This window comes from Lycium ferocissimum, chromosome 10 (genome assembly GCF_029784015.1).
Source record: "Lycium ferocissimum isolate CSIRO_LF1 chromosome 10, AGI_CSIRO_Lferr_CH_V1, whole genome shotgun sequence".
NCBI classification, from domain to species: Eukaryota; Viridiplantae; Streptophyta; class Magnoliopsida; order Solanales; family Solanaceae; genus Lycium; species Lycium ferocissimum.
In genome coordinates, this window is record NC_081351.1 from 39589116 (window position 1) to 39607551 (window position 18436).

At 34.6% G+C, this 18436-nt stretch overlaps 4 protein-coding genes across 7 annotated transcripts in view; 2 read left to right on the forward strand and 2 right to left on the reverse strand.

Annotated features, from left to right (window-relative positions):
- LOC132033810 (midasin) overlaps positions 1-3808 on the forward strand; it is a 48732-nt gene extending 44924 nt beyond the window's left edge. For all 3 annotated transcript variants that reach the window (XM_059423902.1, XM_059423903.1, XM_059423904.1), the window contains exons 71-77: positions 174-377; positions 499-2202; positions 2276-2557; positions 2661-2840; positions 2923-3021; positions 3137-3262; positions 3376-3808. In XM_059423902.1, coding sequence (XP_059279885.1) covers positions 174-377; positions 499-2202; positions 2276-2557; positions 2661-2840; positions 2923-3021; positions 3137-3262; positions 3376-3408 — 2628 coding nt within the window. In that variant the 3' untranslated portion in view covers positions 3409-3808. The remainder of the gene's footprint in view (positions 1-173; positions 378-498; positions 2203-2275; positions 2558-2660; positions 2841-2922; positions 3022-3136; positions 3263-3375) is intronic.
- Positions 3809-5455: 1647 nt separating this feature from the next.
- LOC132033812 (16.9 kDa class I heat shock protein 1-like) lies at positions 5456-6877 on the forward strand. 2 transcript variants are annotated; one of them, XR_009408875.1, is made up of 3 exons: positions 5456-5748; positions 6364-6706; positions 6739-6877. XR_009408875.1 is itself a non-coding variant. In XM_059423906.1 (2 exons), the coding sequence occupies exons 1-2, from the start codon at positions 5520-5522 to the stop codon at positions 6633-6635; spliced, it is 501 nt and encodes a 166-aa protein (XP_059279889.1). In that variant the 5' UTR covers positions 5456-5519; the 3' UTR covers positions 6636-6877. The 2 variants fall into 2 exon arrangements, 1 of the variants encoding a protein (XP_059279889.1); XM_059423906.1 differs by having other exon boundaries at positions 6364-6877.
- Positions 6878-6882: 5 nt separating this feature from the next.
- Positions 6883-9298, reverse strand: LOC132033811 (uncharacterized oxidoreductase At4g09670-like). Its single transcript, XM_059423905.1, has 2 exons — positions 8807-9298; positions 6883-7885 (listed from the first exon to the last, which is right to left on the reverse strand). Exons 1-2 carry the CDS (start codon positions 9275-9277, stop codon positions 7265-7267), a joined length of 1092 nt encoding a protein of 363 aa, XP_059279888.1. The 5' UTR covers positions 9278-9298; the 3' UTR covers positions 6883-7264.
- A 1129-nt stretch (positions 9299-10427) lies between these two features.
- Positions 10428-14227, reverse strand: LOC132033813 (uncharacterized oxidoreductase At4g09670-like). The gene is made up of 2 exons (XM_059423907.1): positions 13711-14227; positions 10428-11361 (listed from the first exon to the last, which is right to left on the reverse strand). Exons 1-2 carry the CDS (start codon positions 14173-14175, stop codon positions 10741-10743), a joined length of 1086 nt encoding a protein of 361 aa, XP_059279890.1. The 5' UTR covers positions 14176-14227; the 3' UTR covers positions 10428-10740.
- Between the last annotated feature and the right edge of the window lie 4209 nt (positions 14228-18436).

An 18436-nucleotide genomic window follows, 5' to 3' on the forward strand; every position in this document is an offset into this window, starting at 1 on the left:
ATTAAGCAGCTAGACTAGTTTAATAGTAAAATCAGTTCGTGGCACACTGGTTCACACACTTTCTGGACTAGAAGACATTAGCGAAGACTGTATGTCGGAAGCCTAGTTTTGTCTCTATAGCTACTTTGTTTCACAAATCAGTATTTGTAAACTTTTCTCAATTATTTTGACAGCTATCTATGATGACCCATGTGCTGGCAAACATTTTTGCTTCACTATTTGCCAAAGGTTTTGGTACAAAAGAAGAGGACACAGATGATGCCAACCAGGATTTAATTCAAGATAAAAGTGGAACAGGTATGGGTCAGGGTAGTGGAATGAACGATGTCAGCGATCAGATAAATGATGAAGATCAGCTCATTGGCACTTCTGCTGATGTAAGATATGACAAGCATACAAGTTATCTTTTGCTTTCATTTTTCTCTTCCAATCTGTTTCTCTTTAATTTACAATAAAAGTAATGGTATGGTTCACACCTTCTCGGTTCTGTTTTTTTAGAGAGATGAAGAAAGCAATCTTGGTGACGCTCCAAGTAAAACTGACAAAGGAATTGAGATGGAGCAAGATTTTGTTGCTGATACCTTTAGTGTAAGTGAGGATTCTGCGGATGATGAAGAAGGCAATGAAGAAAATGAAGAACTGGAATCTGCTATGGGGGAAACTGGTAATCAGGGTGAAGCAGTTGATGAGAAACTATGGGACAAAGGTGAGGATAATCCTAGTACCATGGATGAAAAGTACGAGAATGGACCATCAGTAAGAGACAGCGGTATTGACAGAGAGCTTCGAGCAAAAGATGATGCTGCTTCAGCTGATGATGAAGCTGGAGGACTCGATCTTGACAAATCAGAGGAGCAAGCTGATGAAAATGGAAATGATGAAACCTGCGAAGGGATGGAAGACATAAATATGGACAAAGAGGATGCATATGCAGATCCTACTGGATTGAAGCTTGACGAGCATGATCAAGGTCCTGAAGATGATTGTAATATGGATGAACCAGAGAGTGCTGAACCGATGGTGGAAGATGATTTGGACCAGCAAGGCAACCCTGCTGATGAAAATAATGAGGGAGGTGAAAAAGCTGATTCAGATGCAGCTTTTGATGAAGCGGACCCTGAGCTGTTGGATGAAAATTCTGGAGGAGCTGGTGAAGAAGGTGATCATGCAAATGACACAAAAAAGGAACCAACAGCACAAAATGGGGAGATGCTGCAGTCGGACACTTCTCAATTTGTGGGTGATAATGTCCCAACCGGTGTGTCTGCGTCTGAGCCTAGAGGTGAATATAATCAAGCAAATTTAAAAGATGCAGCTCCTGAAGCGAAGGGATCTGATGTTGGCGGACTTCAGCATGACCTTGCTCCCATGAGAGGTTTGCCTGATGCCTCTATGGTTGAAATCATGGCTTCTGACTCTTCAAATGGACAAAAGCTGGGCAGGGATCAACCTGAGAATCCTTTACCTCCAGTTGATTCATCACATCAAAGGATTCAGCCAAACCCTTGTCGTAGTGTGGGTGATGCCCTTGAGGGGTGGAAAGATAGAGTCAAAGTCTCCCTTGACCTCCAGGAGAACGAAGCTCCAGATGAATTGGCTGCTGAAGATGCAAATGAATATTCGTATACTGCTGAATTTGAAAAGGGAACAGCTCAAGCGCTTGGGCCAGCAACTGCTGATCAAGTAGACAAAAATGTACATGGAAACGATCTTGAAAGAGAAACTGTAACTACAGAGAGAGAAGATGACATTTCTGAAATGGAGATTGAGACACAGCTGTCTGAAGCACATACTGTCAGTAATTCTGCATTAAATTTCAGCAATGACAAGGGCGAGGGATCGGAGATAATGAACACTGAGGAGCAACAGGAATCACCATCTGAAGTTGATATTAGAGATGATACCGGTATCCCCAGTTTGTCCCAGAGTTTGGTGTCAGTGAAGAGGACCTTTTTGTCGGAGGACATTAATCGGCTTAGCGAGCTGTCGGTAGGTGATGACGACCTGGGCAAGGCCCGTAACCTTGAGGAGGTATCCAATGAGATGAGAAAGAATGCTGCAACTCTCTGGAAAAACTATGAACTTCGAACGACGAGGTTGTCTCAGGAGTTGGCTGAACAGTTGCGTTTGGTAATGGAACCAACTTTAGCTAGCAAGCTCCAGGGAGATTACAAGACCGGGAAGAGAATTAACATGAAGAAGGTAATCTTCAGTGACTGATGTTTCCTTTTTAATGGAGAGGATAATATTCTAATCTTGTACTATCTATTGCCAGGTAATTCCATATATCGCAAGTCATTACCGTAAAGATAAGATATGGCTAAGGAGAACTCGACCTAACAAACGGAACTATCAAGTGGTAATTGCTGTGGACGATTCCCGCAGCATGTCTGAGAGTGGTTGTGGAAGTTTAGCCATTGAAGCATTGGTGACTGTTTGCCGTGCGATGTCTCAGTTAGAAATAGGACAGCTGTCAGTTGCAAGCTTTGGTAAGAAGGGGAACATTCGCATATTGCATGATTTTGATCAGTCATTCACTGGAGAGGCTGGTATTAAGGTTCGTCTATATTCTCACACATGCTTCTTCCAATCTGTCCCAGTTATTGTCTTGGGTCCTTTTGATAAAAGGTGATCCGACATATTCTGATGTTTATATACAGATGATCTCTAGTTTGACCTTTAAGCAAGAGAACACAATAGCGGAGGAACCCATGGTTGATCTTTTGAAGTACTTGAATGACATGCTTAATGTCGCGGCTGCTAATGCACGGCTACCATCTGGGCACAATCCGCTAGAGCAGCTCGTTCTGATAATTGCTGATGGCTGGTTTCATGAGAAGGTAAATTTCTTTGGTGAAGTGTCGATGAAGTTGATATCTATCACAATATTGTTTACTCATTTTATTTTTACTTTTATTGTAGGAGAACATGAAACGCTATGTCAGAGATCTCCTGAGCAAAAAGCGAATGGTCGCGTTTCTTGTGGTGGATAGCCTACAGAAATCCATATTGGACCTTGAGGTAACCACTGATTTTTTTTTCTTTTTTGCATTAGGTCCTCGATCTTATTACTTTTCATGGATCTTGAAGTAAGAAAGTTTCCCAGCATGATTGATTCTTTCACCCTTTTTTCCAGGAAGCTACCTTTCAGGGTGGAGAAGTTAAGCTTTCGAAGTATTTGGATTCATTCCCATTCCCTTACTATGTTGTGCTCAAAAACATTGAAGCACTTCCCAGGACGCTTGCTGATTTGTTAAGACAGGTGACTATACTACAACTGGCAATTGCTCTCTTTCAATTCGAGATTTGTTTTACGAGTTCTGATTATTGTCGATAACTAAGTACTAATCATGATCATGGTTTTTCAAAACGCAGTGGTTCGAACTTATGCAACACTCGAGGGAATAGGTTGCCAAATTTTACGTGTCAAAACCCCGAGAGGGATATACGTGTACATAATACCTTTCTTGGCCTTTTGGCTCAGATAAGTGTACAGATGATAGCAGAAGCTTGGTAAATCACATCCTCGCAATCCATCTCCTCACCGGATGACAAGACAGTACAGCTTTGCTTGGCTTGAGCTTTATTTTTTCTGCTTTCGGAGGGGGTGAGGGTGGTGGTGGGACGAGTTTTTTTGTATAGCTGTAAAGGCAAAATGTCCTCTTCCTACCTTCTTGTCATGTTGTAACTATATGGAAACTTACAGTATAGTGCAGAGGTTTAAATATGCAAAGCTTTATCTTCTGATCAGTTACGTGCCTAGAAATTTAATGATGAACAATCTGGTGGTTTTTTTTTTTTTTTTTTTTTTTTTTGTGCCGATAAAGCTTTTACAAATTCATGGGAATCCCAGATTCTAGCGATTCAATCATTTAAATGTTCTTGCTAATCTTGGTGACGCGGAATGCAACTTTGACAAGGTGAAACATGAAGGAGTATTAACAGGACAACTATGGAGATTATTCTTAAATCTTAAGGGTATATCTTGGACTATGCCTGGAAGGATTACAGAGGCACTCCACAGCTGGGAGGAAGCAGGGTTGCAAGCAAAGAACCGAGGTAGATGGGGAATTGTCCCTGCAAGCATTTGGTGGATGAAAATGTAGAACATAGTATGCAGAAAATCAAGATGAATTGTATTATGTTATTATGTTTTTGGTGTAATCAGGTCTATTCCAATGATACAGTCTCCATCATTGATGTATTAGATTCAATGTAGGAGTAGGATCTCAGAAAGTAGGAATACCTTTGTAAATATGGTTCAGTACAACCTATGTACTGTTTTGATCAGGATGAAATATAGATACAGTTACCAATTTCAAAAAAAAAAACATGGAGTATTAAGCTTCATCATTTTATACCCGAACACTAAAATCAATGAGAAAAAGTCCAAATGGTTCTGTTGTTTTTTACTTTGACTTAAAATAATCCTTTATATTTATGTGGAACTCGAATAGTCATGTACTTTAATTCCAAACCGAACTTTCATTAGATTTGTAACAAAGACTAATCTGACATTCGACTCACCGGTTTTGTCCAAATTCATGCCCTTATACTTGCTTCCTCTCTTGTAAGACCAAGGATCAACTTTCTTTCTTTGTTTCTTCTCAATTAAAATATCTTTAAAATCAGAATCGCATATCATAATCTTATCAATATTGTATTGTTGCATGATCAAGAAGCTAGCCATTGTGAGCATTGACCCATTGTTAGGAACAATGCTGTAAAAAATGGAAAACATTTCTGTAAAGTAACATACCATGCTTGCATTACACTTGGCTCTAGCCTTCATGAATAATGAACTCAAAAGATTCCTCGATATTCCATTATTGCAATTTATTTATTAAAATCTCTTTACCCCTTTCCTACTTTGATTTGACAAATTTGTACATTGGAGTCTTGATAATTTAGGAGAAGAATGAATTTTTTCTGTTTCTTGTTTAACAAAGTGATGATTTTTCCTTTGCTGAGCAAATATTAAACCTCACGTGAGGTTGTCTCAGTTAAATACCAGCCAGAAGTTTGCACCACTTTGTTAAAAACATATGGATAATTAATGCTCCACATAAAAGATATAAAACAATGTTGATCCAAAGTGCCAAAAATGTGAAATATCTTGGACCTATTCTCCAAAATAAATCCTGCTAAGGTCCTAACTGTGATTTTAAAAACAAACATGTACTTTCTTTTTCTTTTTTGCTTCTCTTACTTGGACTTCAAGAGCTGTCACTTGCTCTGCTCATCTGTTCAAAACTTATTCTCGAAAGCTAGAATTATGCAACATGCCAAGTTATGAATAACGTTAAAACTTTGTTCGTGTTCATCCTTAACGTATATACGTGTCATAATGAAGTAAACGTGGCTAAGACAGAAGCAACCAACACATATTACAAGTGACAGCAAAACGTAGACATACCTTCAAAACACACAAATATATGCATTAGTATATATATGTAAGCCATTTCAGAATATACAACAAAGTGCTAGTAAGAAATTGGTGGTGTAATTGTGAAAATATTATGGCTTCATCAGTAGGACCATGGATGGGTGGTGGACGTCGACGTGGAGGTGGAGATTGGGGCAGCCCATTTTCTTCTGATTTATGGGATCCTTTTGATGTGGGCTTTGGAGGTGGATTGGGCTTGAGGCGTAGTGGTGGTGGGGATGATGATGTTTCTGCCTTTGCCCATACTAGTGTTGATTGGTGTGAAACTGATAAAGCTCATGTTTTTCGTGTTGATCTTCCTGGTTAACCATCCTATCTCTTCATACTTCTTCTTCTTTTGTTTCTTTCTGCGTACTAAAAGAATTGTTGTACTACGAACTACGTAGTTGATGATGCTCTTGAGTGAGTTAGTTTTGTTATACTTGTAGTGTGATTTTGAGAGGACGTGTAATATTTAACATTTTACTTGTGTTTTTTTTTGTTTTTCTAAGAAACAATAAAAAAATTCCTTGAAGTTCAACATAGAAAAAGTAATTTTCATGAAGTTTGTGTTTGGACTCCAATATATTGTGGGGGGGGGGAGGGAAACTGAAGATTTATGAAAATTAGTGCTTCCGCCTTCCTGTACCCCAACTTATGATGTTCTAATTTACTTAATACTTTTTATTATAAAGGGTCAGTTGAACAAAGTGTATAATGTATGAAAAAACACATTTAGAATGTATGTTAAAGTTCACATTTTAGATAATTCTCGCAAAAGTGAAAAATCTCACCTAAATTGAGACGGTATATAAGAGCACTTCTTTCAAGTAAGTATTTATGTAATGAGTATTTATATATTTTTCTTGAATTTCAAATGCTGAAGTAGGTACTCATTGAAATAATATTTATATTCGTTGTGGCTTCTTAAACGGCAGGGGTGAAGAAGGAAGACCTGAAGGTGCAGATTGAGGATGATAACATACTGGAGATAAGTGGTGAAAGAGTAAAAGAAGAAGAACAAGGCACTGACAAGTGGCACCACGTGGAGCGCAGCCGTGGCAGCTTCCGTAGAAGATTCCGGCTGCCTGAAAATGCCAATGTGGAAGGCATCAGTTGTGGGCTTGAGCATGGAGTTTTAACTGTGAATGTGCCCAAGAAGGAAACACAAGAGGTTCCAAAAAATGTGAAGTCCATAGATATTGCTTAGATTACTTGGACTTGGGTTTGGAGTAGTGTGTAGTATTACTAGTTTGGCTTTGCTTTCCTTGTTAATAGTGTGTGTAAGTTTATAATGTGTGTATGTAGAATAGTGTGTGTAAGTTTATAATGTGTGTATGTAGCGCCTTTAAATAAGTGAGAGTCGATGCTATCAGTGTATATTTTTGTTTTTTTCGTAGTTTATCGGTTGTATATACTAATACATGAAATCTGTTTTTTGGCTTTGTTTCACATATGTTTCCTAGTATGTTGTCCAATTAAATCACGTCATGTGCCAAGCTGATTTTGATCTACAGTTCACAGTTCAGAAATGGTGGTGGAAGATTGTTTGGCAGATATGGGATTTTATGTAAACGGGGAAATGGATGAACATAATTCTTTACTCCCTATTTTCTCGTTTATTTTCAGATCTAAAATAAAGATCTTAATGGAACAGAGCCTTTTAATCTAATGAACTCGACGTTCTTCTAGGCTTAGGCTTGGGTATCATTACCTGGTAAAAACAGAGATTACGAATGAGGAAGCCAGATGAGGCCTTTATTAAGAGACACGTGGTCTAATACAGTGAATACAACATTCATTCAGATACAATAAACAGAGAATATGACAAAGCAGCAACTAATAGACAACCTCAACAGGCTCAAAACCTTTCTCAATTGATGCTTTGACAGCATCCACCACAAGTTGTGTCTTTCTACTAATTATTGGCCACTTGTTCTCTGGTTTACAACCTTGCCCTCTGACACTTTCAACAAGGTTAGAGAACTCCTCTACCATGAGAGCCTCTTGAGAAAGATCTGTGCTGACTTCTTGCTCACTTGGTGCAGGATAAATCGCTAGCAGAAGTTCACCAAACTTCGAACCTTCCACCGTGTAAAATGGAGCAACATTTTCTTGAAACGGAATTACAAAGTCATGGACCCGCAGGTTTCCCGTGGTTCCACTAACAACGATATCCATGGACATATTGGTTAGAAATGAACAATGAAAAGTTGCTACCCTTCCATCTTTCCAACTCAAAGAAGCGCCACAAGATAGGATAACTCCAGCTTCATTTAATTCTGGATCGCGCAGAGCTGTTACTGTTTTGGGCAGTTCGTAATCAGTAGCCCACAAAATAGCTCGAATACTGTACCAACCAGCATCACCTAGAGCGCCTAGAGCATCAAGATCGGGCTTCACACGAATGTTATTCTTAAGAAACTCAGTGGGGGCAAGAAAGGTAAAAGTGCTGTGTACCTGTTAATATAACAGAAGATCATCTTCAGGGATCCAAACTGGAAATTCAAGTCCATACTTGGATTAAAGAGGAAAGAGATGTTGGTAGGGAAAGGTAGCAAGATCATAAGCTTTCATTTGGGTTCTCGCAACTCCCATTTAACTCTTACATTTTTTTGCATCAATTCTACAGAACGCACTAGAATCTTGAAGTTAATTTGGAATATGCCACCAATTAGGTAGGTAGGCATAAAACAAAGCATTGTCACCCCACACATCCATCGACAGACGACAGCCCCTTAAACTTGTCTATAAATTTCATTTAGACACTCAAACTATGACTTAATTATTTTAATTGATCACATGATAAAGTGTTTCCATTATACACTTCCAATCCAAATTTTGAAGAAACTCATATGCATGCTCTCTAGTGCACATTACATTAGATAAGTTAACCACTTGAACTTTGTGTTTTATACCGCTACATCAAATTTGAGAATCTATAATTAAAAAGTCCAATGGCCCTTAGTCCAAAACACAAGGCCATAGCTTGCAATTCACTTTAGGCTTACAATACAACTTACATCCAAATTGGACATTTTCGCTGTAACCAAGAACTTGAAAGCAGCGAGAGGGTGAAACTACTACAAAGAAGCATGTGTAGAATATAATGTTAGAGGAAGATAAAACATCTAACAGAATTAACAAATTGCAGTAATCTAGCAAATTTTTACTCCCTAAATAGTTCATCATAGGCCATATTCCTCTGTTCCCCGCCTTTCCAACAATAGTAACTATTCACTACCACCTTTTTATTTTTATTTTCAAATTAGCAAAAAAAAAAAAAAAAAAAGTTCAAAGTTGATCATAAAATCAAAAGAAAAGTAGTCCAAACGATACAGAGCAGTATATCAGTAGTTAACAAAAAAACAGAAAATATACCGATTTGAGAGTTCCAAAGCGTTGAGAATCAGACATGAATTCCTTCATCTTAATAGTACGAGGATGATGCATCCACATAGTAGCATCCATGTACTGCACCCCATTCAATTCACACTCCTCCAGTATCACATCCAACTCCTTCACGTTTAACGCAACAGGCTTTTCCAGCAAAACATGCTTCTTCTTTTGGGCTGCCAACACAGCCCACTTTAAATGCAGGCTTGTAGGAAGAGGAACGTAAACAGCATCAACTTCCTGGTCATCCAAAACGGCCTCATAACTCCCGTAAATTTTCGTTGTTGATGGATAATTGTTTTCTTTAGCAAAGGCTGTTGCTTTTTCGATCGTACGGCTGCCTATGGCGGAGATAGTGGCGTTTGGAGCGACTGTGATGGCGCGTGATACTTTTCGAGCTATGTTAGCGCAACCTAATATGCCGAAACGCACCGGTTCCGGTGACTGCTCAGCCATCTTTTTCTACGGTGGCGCAGTGAGTTCAAATAAGTTTTGGCAAAGTGATGACTGAACACTGAAGTAATGCAATGGCTTTAATATATTAATAGAATCTTAAACGTGACTTGAACACAACAAGTGTTTTTGTTAGACACTTTCCGTTTCAATTTTTGAAAAACATTTGCATGTGTTCTCAAGCATCAATTAATGAAACTTTTGGCGAGACTAATTTGTATTATTAAAGGAGATGACATATTTTAAGTAATTAACTTATCTATACAATGTATATTTGAAAATGTCTAATAGAAACACTTTACTATATATTGAGTTGATATGGAACAAGTAATTCGAGTTTCTAAGTATCTCCTTCACCATCCACCTACCTATGATTTGTGAAAAAAGAAAATGATTCACCTACTCATGGTCAGTTGAATGGTTTTTGAGATTCACAAAAATTTGTTTGTATAGGTACAGTGATCTAGTTCGTCCGCTAATACCATATTTTAATCTGTTGTAGCACTTTTTTATATGCTTCTAATATTATTTATCAAGAACCGTTATTAAAGTCTTTAAATATTAAGTAATTGAACAGTTGAAAGTCATAAAAAAAGAAGACTTCCCAATTCCCATGCATGTGAGGGCAGGTTCGCTCATACTTCTCGTTCCCAATTCTAGGCGAACTTCAATTAGTAAGTCTTTTTATACAGCTTGTCTGTTTATTATTTCTATCTTCTTCTTACTCCTTTTAAGTGCTCGCTAACTATAGAAAAGCTTAGAGTTTAGGGATTGTTTATACAGAGATTAATAATAAAGAAAATATTTGAAACGATAATAAAGAAGAGATTTTATATAGAGTATTTGTTATTTAATTTTAAGAGGTGTTTTTGTCTTTAAATTGTTTAATCTCCCCATTGTAATACATATGTTCATACTTCACATTATATCTCGTATAAAATAATAGTACATAGATTCTCGCATAATTTTATGATCAATTATCTTTTATGCCCAACCAAATATTGTATTAGTTATGCGACCATCATTTTTTCTTACGAAGCCAGCCACACATTTATCTTGTGATGTTATTGGTGATCCAATTATAAAAAGAAAAATAATAAGAAGGGGGCAAAAAAGAAAGAAAAAAGAAAAAGAAAAGAAAAGAGCAAGTACCTCGAGATCAAACTACAGAATTAGTAAATTATCCAAATTGAACGCAAAGAAGAGTACAAGTTGGATAAGGTCTTCACCACTAGATTATATTTTTTCCAAGTCTTGTGTGGTGCATATTACTAGTAAATAGCAACCATTCTAAAGACTCGATACAAGTTTGATACACTGTCAACAAACTGAGATTACAATATTGGAAGAAGCCAACATCGCCTTTATTCAGAAATACAACAGCCAAAACACTAATACAGCATTCAGATACAACAACATACAACAACGTAGCATTCTATTTCGTAGAGAACATAATAACAGACAAGCTAATAGGCAACCTCAACAGGCTGAAAACCCTTGTCAATTGATGCCTTGACAGCATCAACCACAAGTTGTGTCTTTCTACTAATTGTTGGCCACTTCTTCTCTGGTTTAGAGCCTCCCCCTTTGATACTTGCAACCAGGTTAGAGAACTCCTTTACCATGAGAGCCTCTTGAGGAAGATCTGTGCCGACTTTTTGCTCAGTTGGTTCAGGATGAATCGATGTAGAAAGTTCACCAAACCTTGAACCTTCCACCGTATAAAATGGAGCAACATTTTCTTGAAACGGAATTACGAAGTCATGGACCCGAAAGTGTCCTTTGGATCCACTAGCAATGATATCCATGGCCAAATTGGTTAAAAACGAACAATAGAAAGTTGCCACCTTTCCATCTTCCCAACTCAAAGAAGCGCCACAAGATAGGATAACTCCAGCTTCATTAAATTCTGGATCACGCAGAGCTGTCACTGTTCTGGGCAATTCGTAATCAGTAGTCCACAAGATTGCACGAATACTGTACCAACCAGCATCACCTAGAGCACCTAGAGCATCAAGATCAGGCTTTACACGAATGTCATTCTTAAGAAACTCTGTGTCACCAAGATAAGCAAATGTGCTGTGCACCTGTTAATAAAAAATAAGACCATCTTCAGGGATCCCTACAGGAAGAGTCAGTGCCCATATATAGTTGGATTAAAGAGCAAACAGAAGCTGGGTAGGAAAAGGCAGTAAGCTCAGAAGCCTTCACTTGGGTTCTCGCAACTCTAATAAATTATTCTGTATCAATTCTGCTTCCTTTCTGTAGACACCTAATTTTGTTAAACTTCTTTCCTTCTAACCATATTTTAGCGTCTAAATATTTTTCCTTAGGTTGAACCTCACTTCTCTTTTTCTTTTAATCACTAATGTCTCCATCTCGAACCTTGAGTTGAGATATCATATAACCAAACGTATAGTACATTATATTATAGGGGAGTCATACTTTCTCTATACTACATTACAGCTTTGAGCATGTGCATATTGAACACTTCTACCACAGAAATAGAGGGTGAAAACTTTACATTTGACAGATTACCCGAAAAAAAAAAAATGCTATACCCAGTTATTATTTAGCCTTTTCTTGGTCGGATCCTGAAGTTGGCATTTGCATTTAATCGGTATTCAGAGTAGCTTTTACATGCTTTGAAAAGGAAAAAGCTTCAAGATTTACTTTTGCACTCACTTTTAGGGCCTGTTTGGAAAGCCACCCAGGTAATTGGAATTGGGTGTAATTGAATATAATTACACAGTTTGGCCTGTTTGTTTGACCAGGTAATTACACAGTTAGGTAGGAATTTGGTGTAATTGAGAGGGTGTAATTACACTCTAATTCTCAAGGGGGAGCTGAGAATTGGGTGTAATTACACCCTGTAATTACAGGGTTACTTTTTAGTTTATCTCTTTTTAATTTTATTTTAATTTCTTTTCTTTTTTAATTTATTTTTTATTTCTATTATTTAATTTCTTTTTTATTTTATTTTATTTCTTTTTTTCTAATTATTTTTTATTTCTATTATTTAATTTCTTTTTTATTTTTATTTTTTATTTTTTATATTTTTCTTTTTATAGTATTTATATTTCATTTCCTTCCTTCTCATTCTCAACCTTTACTCTTGTGGTTCCATGTAATTGCTCGTATTTTTTCAGTTTTTTATTTTATTCATTTAGCATAACCGTGTTAATATTCTAATATTTGAAACTATATCTCTTAATATTAGAAAGAATGAGTCATTAACAAACTTGGCATATAATGAGTGAAGTTATTAAAGCAGAATTTCGTTGTGAATGAGGTTATAAACTTATATTTTTCCTTTCTTTTGAATTATAAGAGTATTTACTTATGTTACGTTGAAACTTACTTATGTAACGTTGGATTTGACATAAGAATATTATGTTAAATTTTTTCTTTTAAATTTTGAATTTAGGTTATATTTTCGATTTTAAAAATATATGCTTTAGTACTATTGACTTGTTATTTCGCATTAAATCTTTGTTTATTTTTACTTACGAGTTGATAGAATTATTGTCAAACATTTGAATAATGTTATGGCATTATATTTATAAATATTCTTTTTTTTTTCAAACATCCAATCCCACGATGTTCTCACAAAAAAGGTATGCTTTTAAGTTTTATAACCAATTAAAATGTTATTAATTTGAAATTATATATCAATTATTTTTTACAATATTAGTTACAATATATGATTATTAATTAACATATTTTCAAGAAACAATTTATTATTAAATAAATAATTTAATATCATTTATATATGCACATATTTTTTAAATATTAATTTTTAAAATTTTTATAATTAAATTTTATTTTTAAATTAAACTAACTGTGTAATTACACATATGCAACCAAACAACACGCTTATAATTACACTGTAATTAAATTGTAACAAACATTAGTATTTTGATAATTAAATCTTAATTTGTTAATTAGCAAAGGAATTACTAGAAAAAATAGCAAAAAAAATATATATGGTTTCGTTTAACAAGCTCTTAGTTATTTTCACTTTAGATGAAATCGGTAATTACCAAAAAACAGTCTCACGTGCTATTTTTCGGATTTTATGACATTAGTATTTTGAGCTTTAATTAGCTCTTAATTTGTTTGTTAGCAAAGGAAAATAGAAAAAATAGCAAAAAAAATATGGTACTTTGAAAAATAGTTATTTAAGTAATTCTTACAGTACTTCCTTTTCGTCTCCAATAAAATTAATCCACCTCATTACCCCCAAAAAATCCTTATCATTTTTCACGACTCTTCTATGTATTTCCCACCAAATTAAAAGGACTAGCAACAGTAAAATTTGGACCCCATTTTTTCCGATCACTATAATTGTTTTTATCGTCGAATCAAAACACAATTAAAGTAGTCCAAATGAAACAAATTAAAAAAAAAAAAAAAAAAAAAAAAAAAAAGATTACCGATTTGAGTTGACCGAAACGCTGAGAATCAGCGAGAAACTCCTTCATCTTAACAGTACGAGGATGATGCATCCACATAGTAGCATCCATATACTGCACCCCATTCAATTCACACTCCTCCAGTATCATATCCAGCTCCTTCACGTTTAGCGCAACGGGCTTTTCCAGCAAAACATGTTTCTTCTTTTGGGCCGCCAATACAGCCCACTTTAAATGCAAGCTTGTTGGAAGTGGAACGTAAACAGCATCAACTTCAGGGTCATCCAAAACGGCCTCATAACTCCCGTAAATCTTCGTCGTTGATGGATAATTGTTTTCTTTAGCATAAGCTGTTGCTTTTTCGATCGAACGGCTACCGATTGCGCAGATAATAGCGTTTGGAGCGAGTGTGATGGCGCGTGATACTTTGCGAGCTATGTTAGCGCAGCCTAATATGCCCAAACGTATAGGTGATGACTCTGCCATTTTATTTTATTTTTTGTTAAAGAAGAAATGTGTGAGGAGAGTGGATAGTGGAAGAGAATCAACTAATGATATTTATATGAAACTGCTAGTGAGGGCTACCACCTACCAGGCCATGTGTAATAACATCCGTCTCATAATAAATGTCACCTTAATTAAAAAAAAATCTCATAATAAGTATTATTTTAGAAAATCAAGACATAATTAATTAATTTTTTCTAATTTTACTCTTAGACAAAAAGATAAATTAAAGTACTCTCTCCAGATAAAAAAAAAGTCCACTTAGCCTTTTTTTGAATAAAAAAATAGTTCATTGAGCAAATTAAGAAAAAATAAACCTTATTTTTTCATATTTACCTCTTTTAAGTGTTATATGATCAAATCTCAATGCGTATTTAATTAAAGATAGTTTAGTCAAATTATCTATTTTTATCTAGGAGTTAGTATTTTTTTAAGGGATGTGCAAATGGCTAAGTAGACTCTTTTTTTTATCCGGAGGGAGTAACATCTAAATAATAATTGGAAATGTCACATAGTAACTTGGTATTGTTAGAATTCACTACTTGTGTATGCTCTAATCAAGAGAAAAAGTAATTTATTTTTATTATATATAAATAATTTGATAAATTTCACATTGTATTATTGATTTCTTAATATGCGTGTTTCTGATTAAAATGACACTATCATGAAACAGAGTGAGTATCACTTAAGCGATTATTTTTATCATATAGGAATCTTATGAGCAGCACTAGCTGTAAGGTTTAGAAAAATATGGACATTTTTTTTTTTGTAAGACCTTAGATCCCGTGATTTTTTAAGAAAGTCCCTGGACCTTCTAGCTTTATAGATTATTTAACGGAAAACTCTTATATTTTGTAAATATAAAGAACTTGTACATAAATATTATTTACACATTAATCTTTAGGGGATTCGTATATAAATGGGGTGACCATTTATTTATAAATCAATCAAGCAAATTATTCAAGTCTTGAATAATATAAAAAAGTTTTGACAAATTTCTCGCCTTCCTTATAATCTAACATATTATTAGTAATTTTGAGTATAGTAAGGCTTACTTAGCATACCAAGAACCATGAGCAAGTCGTACAAGAGCGTGAGTAAGATGACAAATACTGCACGGTATGCTTAGTCGAAATCTAAGATCGTGACATGTCCCAAAATATGGAATAAGGGCTATGTATAATATAACTGAAATTCGGGTCAAGTCTGAGATTATTTTTATGAATTTTCCTAAAAGAATTTCAGTGATGTCAAAATGATTTATTTGTCTCATTCACATCAAACTTAATAAATTTAATTTTAATATTTATTAAAAATGATCATTTACAGAACGTTGGATAAAAGAGTAAGAAATTAAAATACTTAAATAATAAATAAATAATACTCCCTTCGTCTTAATTGATTGTGGCTTGATTTGAAGTACTAGGATCAAATTAACTAATATTTGGTGTGAATACGGGTATAAATTTATTAATCTTTTTAAACTAAATAAAAAGTATTACAAGTCACAATATGTAATTAGCAATTCAAAATATTTATAAAGTATTTGAAAAAATTATAGTCAAAGAAAATATCCTTTTAACTCTTCAAAAAGTAACTAAGATGCATAATTACAGGGAGTACAATATCTTTTATTTGTTAATTTGATATAAACATTGAGTAGGTTACCTTGAAAAATTGTGAATTAAACGTTCGTGAGTAATTAGAAATTTCAGTTGAATATATCTTCAAATTAATGCTTCAATATTACATTCAAAACTTTTTTTGTCGAATGAAGTGTTTACAAATACTAAAATTTGTACATGCTACTTTCAAGTCATTCCAACTGTATAGCTTACTGCCTGTTTGTGTGTACGTTTTTTGTTTGTTTCTTGACGTGATCTCCATGTGGAAGGAAGCAAGAACCATATGGACTTCCAAGAAATGAAGGTCTAAAACACAATTAAATTTGGTAAAATATCTAAATTACCCCATTGTAGACCTATTTGCACCCTTTGTCCCATTATCCTTATTTGTCAATTGATATTCCCATAAAGGAAGTCTTTCTTTTGAATATTCAGAACATAATTTAAACTTGAAAAGAACTTTACAATAGTTGAAATTAGAGAAGTAATTAACTATTGACTTGAAAACAAGTTAAGCACATAGAAAAGAAGGCAATTCAAAAGGTTAATTAGAGAGCACCTAGTAAATCTGTTGTATTTAAAGGTATCAAATTTAGCCTTTTAACTTTAGACAAGTGATCATTTATTTATTGACTTTATCTAACTCTCTTATGTTAATACCCCTACTCCTAGTGTACCAAGGAGGAATTAAGCTGGATTTCGATTATTTTTATCTTTTTAGTAACTTAATTTTAGATTATTGTTATCCTTTTGTAAAAAGAAGAAATAAATATTAAAAGAGTTGAAATGAAAGAGACGCGCACTGAGAGAGAAGCGCTGACAGCGTGACCTCGCCGGTCTTCCACAATATATTAAACAAATTAAGTTGAAAGAGGATTTGTTGTCCGTGAGAAAAATCCTTAAATATTGCAAAGAATGATCATGACTGAAAGATTAATAGCTTGTTTGGCCAAGCTTATTTTTCTTAAAAAATGTTTATTTTTAAAAAGTGAGATGTTTGACCATATTTTTGGGAGAAAATAAGTGTTTTTGGGGAGTAGCATAAACTGTTTTTCAGAAGTTTAAAAAAATAGTTTTTTCCCGGAATCACTTTGTTGAAAAACACTTTTGAGAAAAAATACATTTATAAGCATTGTTAAAAGCTTGACCAAACACTAATTGCTACTCAAAGTTGAAAAAGCGTTTTTCAAATAAACTGATTTTAGAAACTTGACCAAAAATGTTATAAATCCATCTTAGCCACCTGTTTCGCATCTCATCATGAGATCATACGATTGGACGAACAACATGCACACAATAAAATATTTCCTCCACCATTCTCTCATCCCTGGGAAATGTGGAAAAAATTTAACTTAGGATTCGATCGACTCTCCTCCAGTATGTAGGATTTCTCCATTTTCTCAAGTACGGCCTTACATTTAATTTGAGACATGTCTTTTTTCTAATCTAAAGGATCAGATTTATTTAATTAATCAGAAGTGTTCAATTATGGTTAAAAATTATTTTCTTCTCCTCTCTCCCTTCTCAATTTGAGAAAGAAATGTTTCTCCTGAATCTTTCTAGAAAAGAGAAAAGTGTAGAACAAGACACTTTTATTACGCAATTCAAGCTCTCACCATGGCCGCAAAAAAGTTCTTTCATTTTTCATTTTTGGATTCTAAAAGCTCTAATTGTCTCTCACGACTTACATAAATAATGACATGGCACAATGATTGATTTTTGAGTTCTTGTTGGTAGTGTTTGTTTCTTGTGATGGCAATTTTTCTAATTGATTTTGTCATTTTTCCAATTGATTTTGTATTTTTGAGTTCTTGTTGGTAGTATTTGTAATTGTAACAGGTAAAACGACACTTGGATGAATTCGGAACTATGGATTTTGCATCTCAAAAAAATTGTTTGGCCATCTTACAAAACAATTTCCCTGAGATAACTTTTATGGTTATATTATCGAAATATCGTACTCTCACATGTGGATTGTTTTCGAAAAAAGACAATCACCCGTGACTCTCCTCATAACTCTTCTTATTCAGTTGTTTGTCATCTCTGGCCTATTCTATTCACCAAATATTTTTAGTTTATTTCATCCGACAACTGCACATTTTTAATACACCAAGAATAATATGTACTGAGAACTTCGAAAAATTCTTCTCTTGTACGCGCTAGTCATTTGCAAAGCTTTTACAAATTCAAATAAAATCTACATAAATAAAAGTTCAGTTGTTAAAATAGGTGGACCAATATCTTAGATCCCAGTTAATATGGAAAATGTGCTCAATTGATTGATTTGATTTTTTTTTTTTAAATAAATTATAATCTTGCAGTATTTGCGGTAACAACTATTTGTGAATGTAAATCGCTTTCCTAATTCTATACATTTTTCCCTCCCAACCCCACCCCACCAACAGTTTCAGGCGTATTTGATTTCTTTAATTTTTTTTTACTATAATCTGAAGATTATAAAATACAGTTAAATAGTTTCAGCATACAATTGAACATGTTACATGCTGGTTGGAGGAACTAGTTGTTGATACAACAATATTAATTTCTTTAATTTATTGGGGTTACATTTTCTCCGTTCCGTTTCAAAGGAGGTCAAGATTTTGGGAAAATCACAAGAT